The 15,154-nt window shown below is 50.8% G+C and overlaps 3 protein-coding genes and 2 long non-coding RNA genes across 7 annotated transcripts; 1 reads left to right on the top strand and 4 right to left on the bottom strand.

The window, feature by feature from the left end:
* Positions 1-1,931: 1,931 nt before the first annotated feature.
* Positions 1,932-2,696, bottom strand: LOC129599771 (uncharacterized). The gene is made up of 2 exons (XR_008691967.1): positions 2,523-2,696; positions 1,932-2,396 (listed from the first exon to the last, which is right to left on the bottom strand). It is a non-coding gene; the product is annotated as an uncharacterized LOC129599771 (long non-coding RNA).
* Positions 2,697-2,861: 165 nt separating this feature from the next.
* On the top strand, positions 2,862-5,627 carry LOC129599754 (uncharacterized). Of its 3 annotated transcripts, none has more exons than XR_008691964.1 (3): positions 2,862-3,676; positions 3,955-4,160; positions 4,576-5,627. It is a non-coding gene; the product is annotated as an uncharacterized LOC129599754 (long non-coding RNA). The 3 variants fall into 3 exon arrangements; XR_008691965.1 differs by having other exon boundaries at positions 3,949-4,160; XR_008691966.1 differs by having other exon boundaries at positions 3,922-4,160.
* On the bottom strand, positions 5,622-7,282 carry LOC129599753 (uncharacterized). The gene is made up of 2 exons (XM_055498065.1): positions 7,119-7,282; positions 5,622-6,797 (listed from the first exon to the last, which is right to left on the bottom strand). The coding sequence occupies exons 1-2, from the start codon at positions 7,131-7,133 to the stop codon at positions 6,081-6,083; spliced, it is 732 nt and encodes a 243-aa protein (XP_055354040.1). The 5' UTR covers positions 7,134-7,282; the 3' UTR covers positions 5,622-6,080.
* Positions 7,283-7,791: 509 nt separating this feature from the next.
* LOC129599770 (RILP-like protein 1) lies at positions 7,792-9,672 on the bottom strand. The gene is made up of 4 exons (XM_055498083.1): positions 9,637-9,672; positions 8,788-9,371; positions 8,267-8,459; positions 7,792-8,001 (listed from the first exon to the last, which is right to left on the bottom strand). The coding sequence occupies exons 1-4, from the start codon at positions 9,670-9,672 to the stop codon at positions 7,792-7,794; spliced, it is 1,023 nt and encodes a 340-aa protein (XP_055354058.1).
* Positions 9,673-11,912: 2,240 nt separating this feature from the next.
* LOC129599757 (uncharacterized) lies at positions 11,913-15,154 on the bottom strand. The gene is made up of 5 exons (XM_055498069.1): positions 14,942-15,154; positions 14,759-14,835; positions 13,903-14,663; positions 12,830-13,711; positions 11,913-12,354 (listed from the first exon to the last, which is right to left on the bottom strand). The coding sequence occupies exons 3-5, from the start codon at positions 14,635-14,637 to the stop codon at positions 12,202-12,204; spliced, it is 1,770 nt and encodes a 589-aa protein (XP_055354044.1). The 5' UTR covers positions 14,638-14,663; positions 14,759-14,835; positions 14,942-15,154; the 3' UTR covers positions 11,913-12,201.

Here is a 15,154-nt window from a genome sequence, read left to right as displayed (position 1 = left end):
AGAGAGGTGATGGCGTGGGCGGAGAGTCGTCCTCTGCAAGCTCGGCTGCGCTTCGGACGTGATCGCGCGTGGACGTGGTGTCCGGTCCAGCTAGCCCTGTCCGAGGATGCCCAGGTCGGTAGTGTTGGCACTGCCATGCTCATTGTTCGACGTTGCATGATGATTTCGAAATGCACATCTGTCAACTCAGTCCGCAATCCACAATCGAATCAGCCAACTTTGACTCAGTTTGAGATATTGTTCACAGTTGCGAAATCGTTAACCAAGCGAGGAAGCGTTGTTGAAATGCGGATTAAATTATTTTGCGGGCATTTAGCGTACGCATGTGAAGCTGTCACTCCCTTCGCAGGTGCGCCAGGCGCTTTTCGAAGATACCCGTTGTTTGCTGGTGGAGGCGGAGTGGGAGGGTGCGCGCGTGAAGGAGCTGGTCCCTCGGTGGCAGATCCGCGCTGTGCCGTCCCTTCATGAGCTGCAGGGGCGCCGCGTGACCCCGGAGTGTTTTGTCCGCCGTGAGTGCCGTCTGCCCGGCGGATACTGGTCTGTGCACCCAGAGTCTGTGGAAGGGCTGTGGTACGAGCTCGGTCGGAGGTTCGATGCCCGCTGCATCGCCGTTCGTTCTGACACCGTCACGTTCTTCCAGCGCCACGATGAACGACGGGCTGTTTCTCTCGAGCGCTTGGTAAGTCGGGCACTACAGAATGTTTTTCGTAACAGAATGTTTTGCCAGTGTGGCACTACGGAATGTGGCAGAATGTTTTTCTTCGACTTCTGCGACTCTCCAGCAAATAGTTGCAGTGAACTGAAAAAACTGCAATGTGTTTATCTGTACTTTGAAGTATGCCGATATACAATATCTGTGAAAAATTGTTATGGGATAATTAATAGTCTATGCACTTCACAGAATCGTACAGTCGTTCAATTACTAACAATAATTTTTATATGGAATTTTGAAGGAAGAGATTTTGGCCTTCCTCGTAAAGTACCGGGCCAAACCCACTGACGTCCTAAGTGAAGAACGCCGAGAAGAAGGGGAATGGACTGCCAAGCGTTGCGTTCCCCCTTTAACAAGGCTCGAAGGTCCATCGACGTCCACCGAAAGACTGCAAGCGGGACGCGGCATTCCTTTGGCACGGGAAATCCTGGCGGAAGTCTTCCAGTCGCTGGACAGCAACGAGCGGGTGCGGGTGCGGCGCGTCTGCCGCCTGTGGGAGGCCATGCTGGATGCGGGGGCCATCGGGAAGCATCTGTGGATCTCCCGACAGCCCTTCCTGGGGAAGTACGATACACTGACAAAGCGGTTCCTGGTGGCGGCTGGTATGCTCAAGTACGCCACTTGCGCCACGCACACCGTCGTACTGGACAACCCGTCAGCGTTACCGGAGTGGAAATGGGGCGGCGTGTATGGAGTGTTTGTGAATCAATTGCGGCAGCTTCGCTTGAAGACGCTGGTTTTCTCGCGTTGTGAATTCAGTCAGCGCGACAACCGGATTGATAACTTGGACTATCTCCATGAGGAGCTGTCCAACCTGGGAGCGACGTGCAATGTGGTGGTGTCGGTGTCAGTGGCCCGGACCAGCGTCCTAGTCAATGTTAAATTCCACCTGCGAGATGCCGCTGCAGACCGGCTGACGCAGTTGCGGGATGTCTGTGAGAAGTCACTAGTGCGGCCAGGCAGTGTCGGCTTGCCCCGCTGGTCCAACGAGTGGCGCGTTTGGCTCTGTGACAAGTCGTCGCGACACGTTTCGTTTAGAGGACTTTTGGTCGGAAGACAAAATTTAATGGTATCAGGACGGTTCGTTGTATGGACATTTTGTTTTTGGATGTTTCTGTGATGTAACTACTGGTGACAACTAGCGATGTGATGTTTCGTTGAAGTGATAACTAGCAGAACTATTCGTTGCCGAACTGGGACATTTTGCCGCATGGACCTATCGTTGTGTGGAGCTTTTTTGGTTTTTCGAATAGAAATTATTAACAGATCAGTATATCAAGAAGAAAGTAGTATTGAATGCCGAAATACAGAAAACTAGAAATATAGAAAAGAAATACAGAAATATAGAAATACAGAAATGTATATATAATGCGCGTTGCATATAAACCGGATGCAATGTATATACGACCGGTTTCGCGCGCCGCATTGTTGCCCGCGGGTTACAGCGGGACCGTCGACAGCGCCGAGCTACGCTTCCATGTGCATATATACAGGGTGCACCGCATTTATACCGGATGCGCTATAGAGACGACCGGTTTCGCGCGCCCGTCGATCAGCACGTCCACGCTGTTCCACTCGTGCCCAATATTCCCGTTTCCCCAGTATCCCCTTCTAATGTCACTGAGAAGCTGCATTTCGCGGGATACAAGAAAAAATCAAGGCCAAAGGAGGTCGCTGGATCGAGCTGTGGAAAAACAACGTGCAAACTGCAAAGACTAATAAAACTAGAAACAGAAACAGCTCCAGACTGATGGAGATATCTTGTTTCAGATTGCTGGCTGCACTGGATCGCAGAATTACAACACCTCACCTTTACCCTTTACCTTTGTAAGGAATGCAGGTGTTCAAAATAAACAGAATTTTTGACGTACACTGTACGTTGGACGCCATAAAAGTGGTAATGCCCACAGCGATAGCGCTATACGCACCGGTGGTTAATGGGTATGCGTTGACAGAGTCATTTTGAAGCCCAGTGTACTGTACAAGTACGGTACTTGTACCCGACTGAAGACTGCAGCGAAAAATAGTTGGTTATAAATGACTTATAATCTAGTCATAGTGTGTGTAAGGGCGGGACGCCCCGCCCTCCTGAGTAGCTATTCGCTGTTTCTGGGGATTTCCACCCCGCACATTGCTGCGCTGTTTTGACGGATCTGCAGCACAGTTGCACTGGCTGCAGAATCCTTCCTTGTTAGTCTGGTGTTGCTGCGCCACGGTGCGCATTAGATTCGGCAATAAAGCCTCATCCGGGTTCACCGCTGTCCGCTGTCGAGGATACGCGTGGCGCCCATACGGCCCCGCGTTATATGGTCGCAGATCATGGTTGCGAGCCAGGCCGTGCGCGCTGCCCGCGCGCACGGCTCCTCTGATTATTTGAGCCAATTTAACCCCCACGTGTGGAGCTACAAATGCCCCCCCCCATTCCCGCGGGACGGACGCCTCCCCGCGACGGATGCTTCCCAAACTGGACGGAGATGCCGCGGAGCGAGAAACGCCTCCTGCGATGCCGTGGAGCGAGAATTGCCTCCTGCGATGCCGACGGCGAACGCGACCCGGACCAGCGGGAAACCAGAACGGATACACCGCCAACAGCAGCACCAACTCCGATCCCAACGGCACGGATCGACCACCAGCACCACGCCGAAGAATTCCCCCACCAAAACACTGCCCGAACTTCCTGGGACGGCGACCTCCCCCCGGACGGAGCAGTGGATTTCACCGCGGATTTGCGTGTTTTATTTTTTTTGCAGGGGTCACGGGCCACATAGACCCCAAACCCCTGCCCAAATTTCCCCAGAACGTGACCTTTCCCCTGCTGAAGAAACCACGGAATTTACCCGTTTCCGGGTTGGACCCTGGATCTGGCGCGACAGTGCGAGGATACGCGGGGCGCCCATACGGCCCCGCGTTATATGTGTGAATATGGCAAAAATACACCGATGAAGATACGATGAAAACACCTGTGTGCGTATTTAATAAAAAATCCGTTAAATGACCGTGCCTAAATTGATCATACAAAACATTAAAATTCCCACCGTACAGAAAAGTAATAAACTAACTGAGTAAAATACTAAACTACGCTCCGGAATCCGTTAGAATAAATGACGGCCATAAATCAGAAACAATTATCAGAACATTCCGTTAAAAAGAAATTATGGTAATATTAATAAGTAATAAATGGCGTTGAAGATGGATGAGAATACATGTAGATGCGCTAACCGGTGCCGTTGGGGCAGATGTAGGAGAACATGAAGTTGTTGGCCTCGCAGCGGCGGAAGACCTGGCAGCGCGTCTCGGGATCGGCGTAGTAGCCGAACTGTCTGACCTGCGTGCAGCTGAAGGAGGTCTGCGGGATGTAGCTGTAGGTGGTACGACTGGCCGGGGTAGGCGCCCGCCAGCACCTGCCGTTTCACCACCTGCAATGCCACGTTCGCTTAATTATACCACTGTACGTGCTGTAATACAATAAATATAGTGCATATGCCATTTATAGGTACGCCCATTACTATATATATAAGTGTATCAATAGATTTATATATCTTTGTTATATTTAATGCATGCAGTCATGTACATCTATTCGTTCATATTATGCAATTTATGTACTCGTACATCAATTAACATAATTATACATCCCCATGTTTTATTAATTTTTTACATGTATAAAACATCAATTTATACATGTAAACATAGAGGATTCTATAGTATTCTATTCTATACACGCTGCTCAATAATAATATAGTATTATACGAGTTATGTACATAAATGTATTGCGTATTTTATCACACATTATACGATACGTACTGTCGCAATGCTGTATCTGTTTCCATGAGCAGAAGGTACATATAACGCCGCTACGATGATAGGCGCAGGAAACGCGGGATGCCGTCCGTGGTGGCAGTGCGTTCACTGCGAATTGCCGGTCAGGTCAGTCTGCGTGGACGTTGTTGTGTTGCGCCGGAGCGGGGGAAATGCCGGTTGATGGAGGGAATGAGAATGTGGATTGGGGGCAGGCGTAAACAATGCAGTAAAGTTGTACAATAATAATCGAACGGGATCAGCGGATCCAGAATTCCACGGAAGGGAATTACAGGTGAAGCATGATAACGCTGCGGTGCGCTGCGGTGAAGTATCTCAGCACTTCTGGTGGGATATAGATGGACTTCGGTACTTCCGGTTGAGCCTGACAAATAATCTTCAATATGCCAGTTGGCCAGGGCGTGCAGTCCGCATTATCGCTGGGAACATATATATAACTCCGATGGCACGTACAGGATGCGCATAAGGATATGCAGGATCAAACATTGAATATAACTGATGTCGCTAGATGGAGTGATTGCTGAGGATGGCCGCGTGTAAGATGGAGTGGAGCGCATAAGACTGATGCTGGTCGAGGATCGAGGAAGCGTTAAATATGCTTAAATGCGCCGGCATAATACGCGCTAGTACTGATGCCACAGCGGCTGTGTGTTAAATTTTTGATTCCTGAGTAGCGGCCAGAATAATTAATTAATGCCATATTAAAATTAGATAATTAATGCCGGGGAAAGCCGGTCGCACGGGAGGGCTAAACTGTGCAGACGGGACATTCGCCGCAGCTGCGGTGTCTGCTGCGACTGCGACGTCGGCCTTCGCTTATCGGCTAAACGACCGACAAGTCGTCAGGCAGTTCCACAAGACAAGTCGCAGCTATTGGGCCTATTGAGCGGATAACTTTGCAAACTTATTGCCAGTATTTTGCAGATTAAATGTTGGTAATTTATTTGCTTAACTGTGTCATTTATTACGGAATACTCTCATGGTTGGCCGTCGGCGGTTGGATCAGTTACGGTGGTTTACAATGACCTTTCTCATGAAATGTGCAGCAACTAGTAAGCGAGCATTTGCAGCCGTTAAGTCAATGGTCCCCCACTTTAATAAAAACTCCAAGTCAAAGAAAACTTATACCATACTAGCAACTGACCAGTGCAGTACACGAGGTGCAAATGAAACGAAACTGCGGTCCAAAATCAACATCAAACTCAGCGAAGACCGGCGCAGTGCATGATTAGGGCGGGTGAGGACAAACTCGTGCACCAACTGTCAGATAAAACCAGCCACGGACAACACCAACACACTGACTGACACTATCCGCCTTGATCTCGCTCTGCGCTGCCGTTGTTTTCTCATCGTTGTCGTCGTCGTCCTCCTCTTCCTCTTCCGCCGGCGACCTGGTAGCATCCGTTCAGCGCGGCGAAGGTCAGCTTGTTCAGCGTGGCCACATCCAGCTGGCGCAGGTCCAGCGTCTCCCAGCGCCGCGGATCGTCACCGGGACCCAGACTGTTGAACCTGATTCAGCGAGAAACCAACTTCTGCTGCACACAATGTCACGTTATAAGCACAGCTGGGAACGGCTCAGCCAGGCCTCCATCAAACAGCGCTGTGTCTCCTCCGATACAGCGGTACACGCCGCCGGCAACTGCAGCCGGCCGAAGACGAACGACTCCGGACCGACCAAGAGATCGGCGTAACCATCCCTGTAACCACTCCCGTAATAGCGCCGCAACTCCTCTTCCCCGGGGGGTCGTCCGTTCGCAGCAGCCGCTAGAACGCTGCTGCCGCTGCCGCTGCGGCGGACCGCATCCCAGCCAGCGTCGCGGATGCGGGGACAGGGGACGACCTGCAAAGGCCCTCTCGCCCGGCCGGCCGCGTCGCACAGCCGTACTAATCCGGCGCTCGTTCGTGGATAGTCGTCGTCCCTGGCCGTCACCACCAGCTGCGCCCCCCGCCAGGTCCAAGGTTCGTGGGGATGGCAGCGCCAAAGCACCTCCACCGGCCACAACGTCCTCCCGTAGACGCGCTTCCAGTCTGGCACGATGCCATTCCCCCGCATCCAGAAGACGCGCCCGAAGGGGACGAAGTGGCGGCGCCACCCCGGGCAGAGCAAATCGACAAACAGGCCGCCGGAGCCCGCGTCCACCACCCGCCCGAACTGCAGCGGTCCCTCGTCGCTCCACACGTCCACGCAGTCATAGCGCTCGTTCAGCCTAATCGCATGCTCCCGCGACATTTCCTGCAGCGATGCCAGGCTGATGCGACGGCGCTGCAACTACAACGAGATGAGCACTTCACGCTTCGTCTTCATGGTGAAAACAGGCAATCGATCGTTGCAAGCAAAAAGCAGCTGTGCAGAGTGTGCGAGACACTGCCTTCACGTAGCTCCTTGCGAGGTTGTGCAGAACTTCCCTGCTGTCAGGGTGTGCTACTCTCTTAACAGCCTACTCTGTTACTTATGCATAGTCTTTCTTAGCATTTACAGAAGGGACAACCGAACAAACACGGAAGAAAAGGAAGAAAACGCTGCCAGCGAAAAGGCGCTGTGCGAAGTCAGTGCGAAGTCTGCGGACTGCGCAGCACTGCGCTCACGTACCTTTCCACAATCCATTGTGCAGTGAGCGAGAAACGATCACAAATCCAGTAACTTAATCACGTCGAGGTTAAGCGCAGGTAGTCTGGAGGAATATCGTGACGAGATAAAGAAGAGCACACAAAGCTACACCCGAAAAACTCGAAAGCGGAAGGAAAATGGTGAGCCTGACAAGTGAGCAAGCGAGAAAAAACTGATGGACAATTTCCAGCGCAAAATTCAAATGGACAGTTTGTAGTGTCGATGAGCTTGTGGAAAGCTGGCTTGGCCGAAAATGGTGAGCCGATTGTCGTAACACTTCCGCAATATATTTTATCGCTGATTCGATGCTCTTTGAATCGCTAATTAATCGAGCTGTCACCTGGTAGCGGTGGGCTGTGTCGCCGGCAGCAGTACCAGTTGCCATACTCTTACACATATGACATAATTAATTTGGCGATTTTTGGCTCTAATCGAAAACTGGGATTCCAGTTGGTTCGATTAGCTGAAAAATAGTTTAACGCCTTTCTTCTGCCAATGTTCGTTACTGATTAATTACATAATAAATAGAAAAATGTGGATAAGAATTTAGAAAATCGCCAAAGAAAGCCAGAGTGTAGCGACAGGGAATTCGTTGCGTGCGATTAATTCACAGCGGGAGTAGAAATAAACAATAATCGGGGAATTCACAAAATTTTCAAAACATTTTCAAAATAAAGCTGATCAACAAGACTGCTGAAGAAGCGCGGAATCGAAAGGGGCTGAGATCCGGGAAGAGCGGGGACTGGCGTCCGCGGGCGGTTGGCCATCGGTTTAGTCCGTCAAATGGGCGCTGCTCTCGGCCAGTTTGTAGAAGATGCCGTCTTTCACGATGGCCGTCAGCTTCTCGCCGAACAGGCCTTTGTACCTATTTAATAACACACTTCAGTTATCATCTTTTTCGATTTCTTCCTAAAGGTTACTGCGTTTCTTAGGTTTCTTAGGTCATTATTATATTACTGATTTAATTTTTTTGGTTGTTGCATTTTGTAGATCAGTTTCGTTAGATTATTTACTAATTAAATCTATTTTTTTGTTTTTCATTTTTGTTTACCACAGAAGTATCTACAAATAATGCGTAGAAAGCGTTGAATCCAGCCAGCCAATGAGAAAAAGAGGTGGGCTGGTCTTACAGGTTGCGGATGATGGAGGGGCGGGGCTTGCTGCGACTGCGGCGCCGGCGAGTTTGTCGTCGGGCTCGCGGCCCTGCACGCTCCTCGTCGTCCGTCTGGCTGGCCACACTGTCCGCCTCCGTCGACGCCAGCGCGCTTGACTCCGCCTCGTCGGCAACGCTGCATCGGCGCCGTGCTGCCCGACGCCGGATTTCTGCAATTTCCATTTTGCGTTGCATTATCTAACCATCAAGTCTTCCATTATATTTTTATTGCCTTTTTGAATTAATATTGTAGTACTGTACATACATTATTTCTAATTTATACCTTTAATTCGTAATAATTTTTTAACCTTATTTTTTTATTTTTTATTTAATTGTACATACATATCGATTTGTAATTTTTAAAACTTTTATTTAATATTTTCACTGTTACAATCTGTTTTTACGCCCTAATCCTTTTCAATTTTATTATTTCATTTAAGTATTTTAATGTTTAGAATGTTTAGAGTAGTTGAATGTTTCATGAAAAAAAACGCGTACTCGTTACGCCACGGCTGCAGATGGGCGTCCAAGGCGGCGCGCGGCGTCTTCCCGGCGGCCAGCTCATCCTGGAGCTCCATGACCTTTGCCTTGAGGTGGTTGCGCTCGTTCAGCATCCGGCGCAGTTCGTTCAGCGTGAACCGCGGCATATCCCCGTTATCCACCGCCCCGCCCACCTCCCGCTGGCTCTGCACCAGCCGCAACGGCTCCTGGGTCTCAGGGACCTCGGGGACCTCCTCCGGGGATACCAGCGGTGTCCCGGTCTTCTCAAACAATGCCTGGAGGTAAGATTTTTCCGTGGCCACCGCCGGGACGCTGGTCGGGATCCCGGCGGTCCGCAGACGGGCCTCCAAGTCCGCCGGGGTCAGGAGGCTCTGCCGCAGGAGCCCCGTCAGCGCGTTGCGCTCCTCCATCAACTTACGGGCCTGTTTGTGCAGGGTGTTGTGGCGCTGCTTGCGGTTGAGCAGCGCGGTGCGCTCCCGTTGCAGGTCAGCGCGGAGGGTCGCCGCTTCGGTCTCGCGGTCCTGGAGGTGGGCGGCGGTCTCCCGGAGGTCGTCTTTGACCTTGGCGAGGTTGTCCTTTAACTGTCACAGTATTATCAGTAATTACACCTTATAGTGACTGCGCAGGTTTAAATTTCTTAAATTCCCCTTTTCTCTAATTCCTACTCGTGTAAAAACTGCATGGTCGGCAGGATGGAGTATACCTTGTACTTGTGCGAATGGGTTTAATCTCGTATGGGACCGTTTCATTTTGCTGGCGGTAAATGCAAAATATGAATTTTTGTATGCTTCGGCAAAATAATGGATTCCATTTCGACGCACGCCGCGTCTGTTTATCGGAAGTTACGTTCTCGTCGGGTTGCCATTCTTTTGGCCAGTGCATTCGTCACTTGTAAGCAGTTTCTCTCATCCTGGTACGGCGCGTGACGGTATGATGCAACACGCATGCTGCAACTCTTCAACGACAGAGCCGACCGACACCGAAGCTAACTCCCACATTCACCGCTACATGGCGCGCAGAGGCGTTATACGGCTATCGATGCTGGTTGCGGCGCGCTTCTGCGCGCTTAGTGCGGCGCACGCGCTGGAGACACCAGGTGACCAGCAGTACGGACAGCATCGCCACAACCGGCGCAGCACATCCATGAAGACGAGGACAATGTGGTTAGCTATGCAATACGAGATTAACTAGGAGTGTTATTAGTTTTACGGTAAAGTTCCTTGGCGGCATCTTCAGTTGCATAGTGTAACGGTAACGGTCACGTACATACGGGGTGCGGGGGCACCTACTAGATTTCACAGACACTATCAATGTGGACTCTGCTGAGTTTGGAGGAATGTAGGACATGACTTTTTAAGTCAATCGCGTTGCCGCTGCAGTGCAGTGCACATTACACGTAGTTCAGCGATACCATTAATTGCTGAACTGTATAGTGTTATTGCAATCCAATGGGATGCGCATTGATAGTGCTCGTACAACGCAGGAGTGCGTAAAGTAAAACTCGCAATCGAGTTCCTCTTTGTAATCCATTTTATCATGCCGTAGTTTCCCTAGTAGGTGCACGCAGTAGGTCTCGTACTGATCATTTTGGCTTCTTGTGAAAGTTCTTGTGCTTTGTGGCACAAAGTTTGTGCGACCGCGTCTGTAACAGTATTTCGTTCATATCAGTCTGCACCACGAAGCACAAGTGACAAGTCATTCCGTTGACAATTATTACAATGTTCCGTCAAGTACTATAACTAAACGCTCCAAATCCATTTTAATACAATGCGCCAGTCTCGGATCCGCTACCTTCTCGTCGCCTCCTGCTGATGTACCCGTTGGTCTTAATAAAGGAGCGCAAACACCGCCGCCCAGGAAGCGGAGCCCGGATGGCTGCCGCAGGTCTCGCAGGAATTCGCAGGACAGAGTACCGCGCGCACTAGTTGCCACTACCTCCCATCCGGCATATATATGAGTAAATATATATACGGCGCCGCCTATATATACGGGAGCGTGGCCCGGCGCCGCCTACGGTCCCGTAAGAGTGTAGAGTCGCGCTCTGCGATCTACATATTTGGCATTGTCTATTTCCGGTGCATGCTGACGCATGCACGCTGTTCTAGAACATTCTGATGTGCAGTAAGAAAGTATATAAGCAGTTCAAGGCTGCTGTTAGACCTTGGGAGTTGCATGAGTTTAGATCTATGTATCAGAAGACCAAGATGAGTAAAGATACCGGTATCCAGTCAGACGCAGACGCTTCGTTTACGTGCAGTAGTTTAGACATACAGTACAGCACTTCCCCTGACCACTCTGAGCCCTTACAAGAGTACGCACGCCACAGTTCTGCGCGCGATCCTGGTCGCCTCCACATCCGATCAGCGTATACTGTAACAGTAGCCGATCTGGCTGCTGTTCTAGTGGGTTGGCGTGTTGACCGTACCACGATGTTGTGTGGACTGTTGGGATGAAAGGTTGGCACGACCGGCAACGGTGCGGTCGTGGGCGCTCTTACTAACTCTGTAACTCAACGACGTAACAACGGAAGTCCACGGCATGTTTAATGACAAGAACAATGCAAGACAGGGACCAAGGTTTAGACAAGAGTTTAACAAGCGGAACAAGCTAATCACGCTGATGCAAGCTGTAACAAGCGAATCCAAGACCGAATTCTAGAAATCGTGAAGAAGAACAGCTAGCCGGTAAAATGGACAGAAATTCATAACGCAATGATGAATCATAACTGGGTGGTGTTATGGTTGTACAACTTCTATCGCTAGGACGCCGCTGGGCCACGCTCCCGTATATACAAGCGGCGTCGTATGTATAGACGCCGATTGGATGTAAAGACGACCGGTTTCGACCGCGCCCTTGTGGCCCGCCTATTACACTGGGAGTGGGATCATCGGCAGCGCCGGGCTACGCTATCGCAGATATAGGCGGCGTCGTATGTACATTACTACATTGTATTCGCGAATGGGATGTAGGATAAGCCGTGGTGACCATGCACATAAACGGGCTTGTGGTATTTGGAGCACGAATGTCACTTGCTGAGATTGACACCCAGTATTCAATTTGACTCCCAATCAATATTAAATGCACCTCAAGCGACAATATTATCTTTACGGCTGTACCAGAAAGAAACCACATTCGTCTTGCTGTAAGCACCGAATAAACAATCTCATTCAATGACCATCTCATCTAAGCTTTCAATCGTAAAACTATTTGTTATCACACTGGTTAATTTTGCATTCGTTTCGAAAAAACACTAGAAAATTAGGAATCTGTACTAACAGCAACACCCCATCGGGCTGTCAGCCGGAAACGCCCGCAAAACAAAACATCAAATTACCAACGCAAAACTCCGTTGGAAAAAACCGAAAACAACATAAAGAAGAAAAATGCTTCCATAAGGAAAGAACCGAGGTGTTACTGGCATCTCTTGCACAGGACGAGAAGGAAGCACAAGGCAGTACGCGAGAGATTCGGCACGCACAGGTTGTACAGTCCGTCCGAGCACCACTTCTTCCCGCGGTAGTGCAAGGAGGAACGCGGATCAGCGGTCTGCGTCGCACACAGGAGCTGAAAACACACAATGCGCTGCACTGAAAATGGAGAACTTGCACGTTTTTCGCATTCCGGCCATAGAAGTATCCATATTAAGAATTCGCTTGCCGCATGCCAGAAACCCGGCAATCTGCGCATGCGCCTCGTTTCACGTGGCAAAAACTTTGCAAAATTCAGTATCACGTGATAATCAGTGCGGTCTTGTACAAGCTTGTACACCATGCAAGCTTCTACACCATTATCTAGTTCAAAGATTTTTTGGTTGTTTTTTTAATGTTTAAATTTTAACTATTAAGTAGTGTACCGGCGCTTGCAGTCATTGTCATCGTGGTGGCTATTGCCCATTAAATTGGTTGCAATGAGCAATAACGCAGGCGAACGCGAGTTCGTACTGCGAAAGTGTCCGGAATGCGAAAACGTCCAAGCACACTTATATTCCTAACGTATTCTTGTTATTTTCATTTGGGAAAGATTCAACGCCGGCACTTACGTTACAGACTGCCATTCGGTGCCCCTGGTGGCGCTCGTCTGCCGACGTAGAGATGGACGCCAACCACGCCGATAACGCTCGCACCTCACCGTCGCTGGGCGCCGGCAGCAGCGCCTCCACTGCATTCCACACCGTGGCCGCGAAATCCCCGCTCAACGACAGACGCACCTTGGCCATGTCGACATTCAGCGCCAGGGACATCGAGCTCTGCTGCCGGAAATCCAGATTGTATTCCAACTTCACCGGGCAGCGCACCAGACTGATGGTCTCACACGTCACACTGCGGGAGACCGCGATGAATTCTTGTAGAAAGCCCTTGAAAAAAGTGGACCGGTTGTGGTCTCGGGGATGCTCGTGCACATCGCAGGATTCAATTGGGTCACGGAGACGCTGATAAACTTTCGACGGCAAGTCAGAGAAGCCGACCACATACAGCGCTGTCAGACGGATCGCGGGCTGGCAATTACGCGACACGTGGCGGATCATTTTCAAGACAGTGTAGAACTGGGCACGGTTGATGCAGGCAGCGCGATCGTGCAGCACAACGTACTGGGTGGAGGAGCGCAGGCATTTGAAGAGCGGCGCGGTGAGGGCGTAGGAAAGATCAGGCAAGTCTTTGCTGCGAGCCTCCGTCTCCACGATGATGCTGGCCGTCAAAGTAGGTAAGTCCAGAATAGCGTCCCATGCTGGGCACACGACGCGCAGCTTCTGCCGTGTCAGCGTAACCAGATGGGCGAACACTTCCTGCCACTCGTCCGCTCCCAGTGCCAGCGATTCATCCGACGTCGCGCCGAGATCCATAGCTTCAACCGGCGCTTGCACTGCACGCAGGATGCCGGGAAGGCGACCAAACAACGGCTCGAGCAAAGTCCCAACAATTTTCTACAACACATCAGCGTATACCATTCCGTGAGAATAATCCTCTGATAATCACGAATCCTTGCTCCATCCGAACAGAGTGAGACAAAGTTCAAGAAAGAAAAACTGACATTATTACAGTACGTACTCTTGCAGTGGGCTACAACTTAAACCAACGTTTTAAAATGGCCAGGAACTGCAAAACCTCGCATTACCTGTGCCATGTGTTCGGCTTGCCGCTGCGCACACCCATCGCCGCCGTGTAGCTTCACTTTCAAAAGCAAATGCTCATCAGCGACATCGACCCAGACCACCCGTCCCCTGGAGGCCAGCGGCTGCTCAGCCTGCTGGCTCTGACACTCCCGGATCACCTCAACAACCTGTGCCACTGATGCCCCACGACACTCGGCCGGCAGTGGCAGACGGCGCTGGATGAAGCGTGCCGGGGCAACTGGCAGCAGACGCGTCACTGGCCACCACTTGGGCGATGGTGCTTGCGGTTTACCCGTCCAAAAAGAATCCGACACGGGGTAGCGAAGACGCTGCTTTGGCACCACGTCCGTCCAGCTGGCACCCTCGTCATCCTGGCCCTGGACGACGACCACAGTGGCGTAGTTATCGCTCAGCGTGGGAATGGTGGGATCCCCTTCCTGCGTCAGGGTGAGCATCTTCCCCGGCCACCAGCGCCACGCACCACCCGGACATTCACGCCGCAGTATTTCCACTGGAACCGTCTCGTTAGGGCGCTGTTTTTTCAAGTATTTGTAAGCCCAGTCGCTGAATTCTTCGGACTTGGATAGGAAAAGGCGGGGGAACGGGATGAGTTCGCGTCGACGGCCGTGGCACATCAGGTCGATGTACATCCCGTTGTTCGCCACGTCCACCACACGGCCGTGCAGCAGGACGCTGCCGTACACAACGTTGACGTCACAGGGCCGTTGCACGAACATGGCTCGGGACGGAGTTGCAAGGAAACCTGCCAAAGCGCAATAAAGCCGTAGAAGGTATTAGGTACTTCACAAATCTACAACACAATCATTCCGCATACAGCACGGGTAGTTTTCGCCCTACCTGCTTGGCTGTTTCGACTGCAGTGTGATAACACTGATCATTAGGATCGTTAGAAAAGGGACAGCAACGCTGCAACACTGCAAGGACGAACAAGTTCTTAAAATGGTAAAACTGCAACTGCAAACACACAATCAAGAAACAGTGCACGATAAGGAGAACGCAATAACTGCTGAATTTTCGAACCTTTTCTATCCACAGCCAGCACTGAACGCAATTTCAACAGCCTGGATTCCGCGCTGCTTCGTCTTTCGATCCACCAACAACGCAACACGCTCCCCGATAAATGTAGAACGCAAATAATCCTAATTAAATCGCTCGGCGCACAAACATTCCTGATAACGAGTCCTAAATCAGAATCAACACAAGTGCAGCGTGCTCTGCCAACGATAACTGCAA

Source organism: Paramacrobiotus metropolitanus, unplaced genomic scaffold (assembly GCF_019649055.1).
Source record: "Paramacrobiotus metropolitanus isolate TYO unplaced genomic scaffold, Prichtersi_v1.0 Parri_scaffold0000154, whole genome shotgun sequence".
NCBI lineage: Eukaryota > Metazoa > Tardigrada > Eutardigrada > Parachela > Macrobiotidae > Paramacrobiotus > Paramacrobiotus metropolitanus.
The sequence above is the reverse complement of the archived record's forward strand: the minus strand, read 5'-3'. Positions and strand labels throughout refer to the sequence as shown.

What these genes read in the sequence shown, in the direction of transcription:
- LOC129599757 (XM_055498069.1), bottom strand. Translation starts at nt 14,637, where the DNA reads ATGTTCGTGCAACGGCCCTGTGACGTCAACGTTGTGTACGGCAGCGTC. An exon ending in AAGCCGAACACATGGCACAG is followed by an intron (nt 13,712 to 13,902) that starts GTAATGCGAGGT and finishes GATGTGTTGTAG; the next exon opens with AAAATTGTTGGGACTTTGCT. An exon ending in ACCGAATGGCAGTCTGTAAC is followed by an intron (nt 12,355 to 12,829) that starts GTAAGTGCCGGC and finishes GTGTGTTTTCAG; the next exon opens with CTCCTGTGTGCGACGCAGAC.
- LOC129599770 (XM_055498083.1), bottom strand. Translation starts at nt 9,672, where the DNA reads ATGCACTGGCCAAAAGAATGGCAACCCGACGAGAAC. An exon ending in AATGGCAACCCGACGAGAAC is followed by an intron (nt 9,372 to 9,636) that starts GTAACTTCCGAT and finishes ATACTGTGACAG; the next exon opens with TTAAAGGACAACCTCGCCAA. An exon ending in CTGCAGCCGTGGCGTAACGA is followed by an intron (nt 8,460 to 8,787) that starts GTACGCGTTTTT and finishes TGGAAATTGCAG; the next exon opens with AAATCCGGCGTCGGGCAGCA.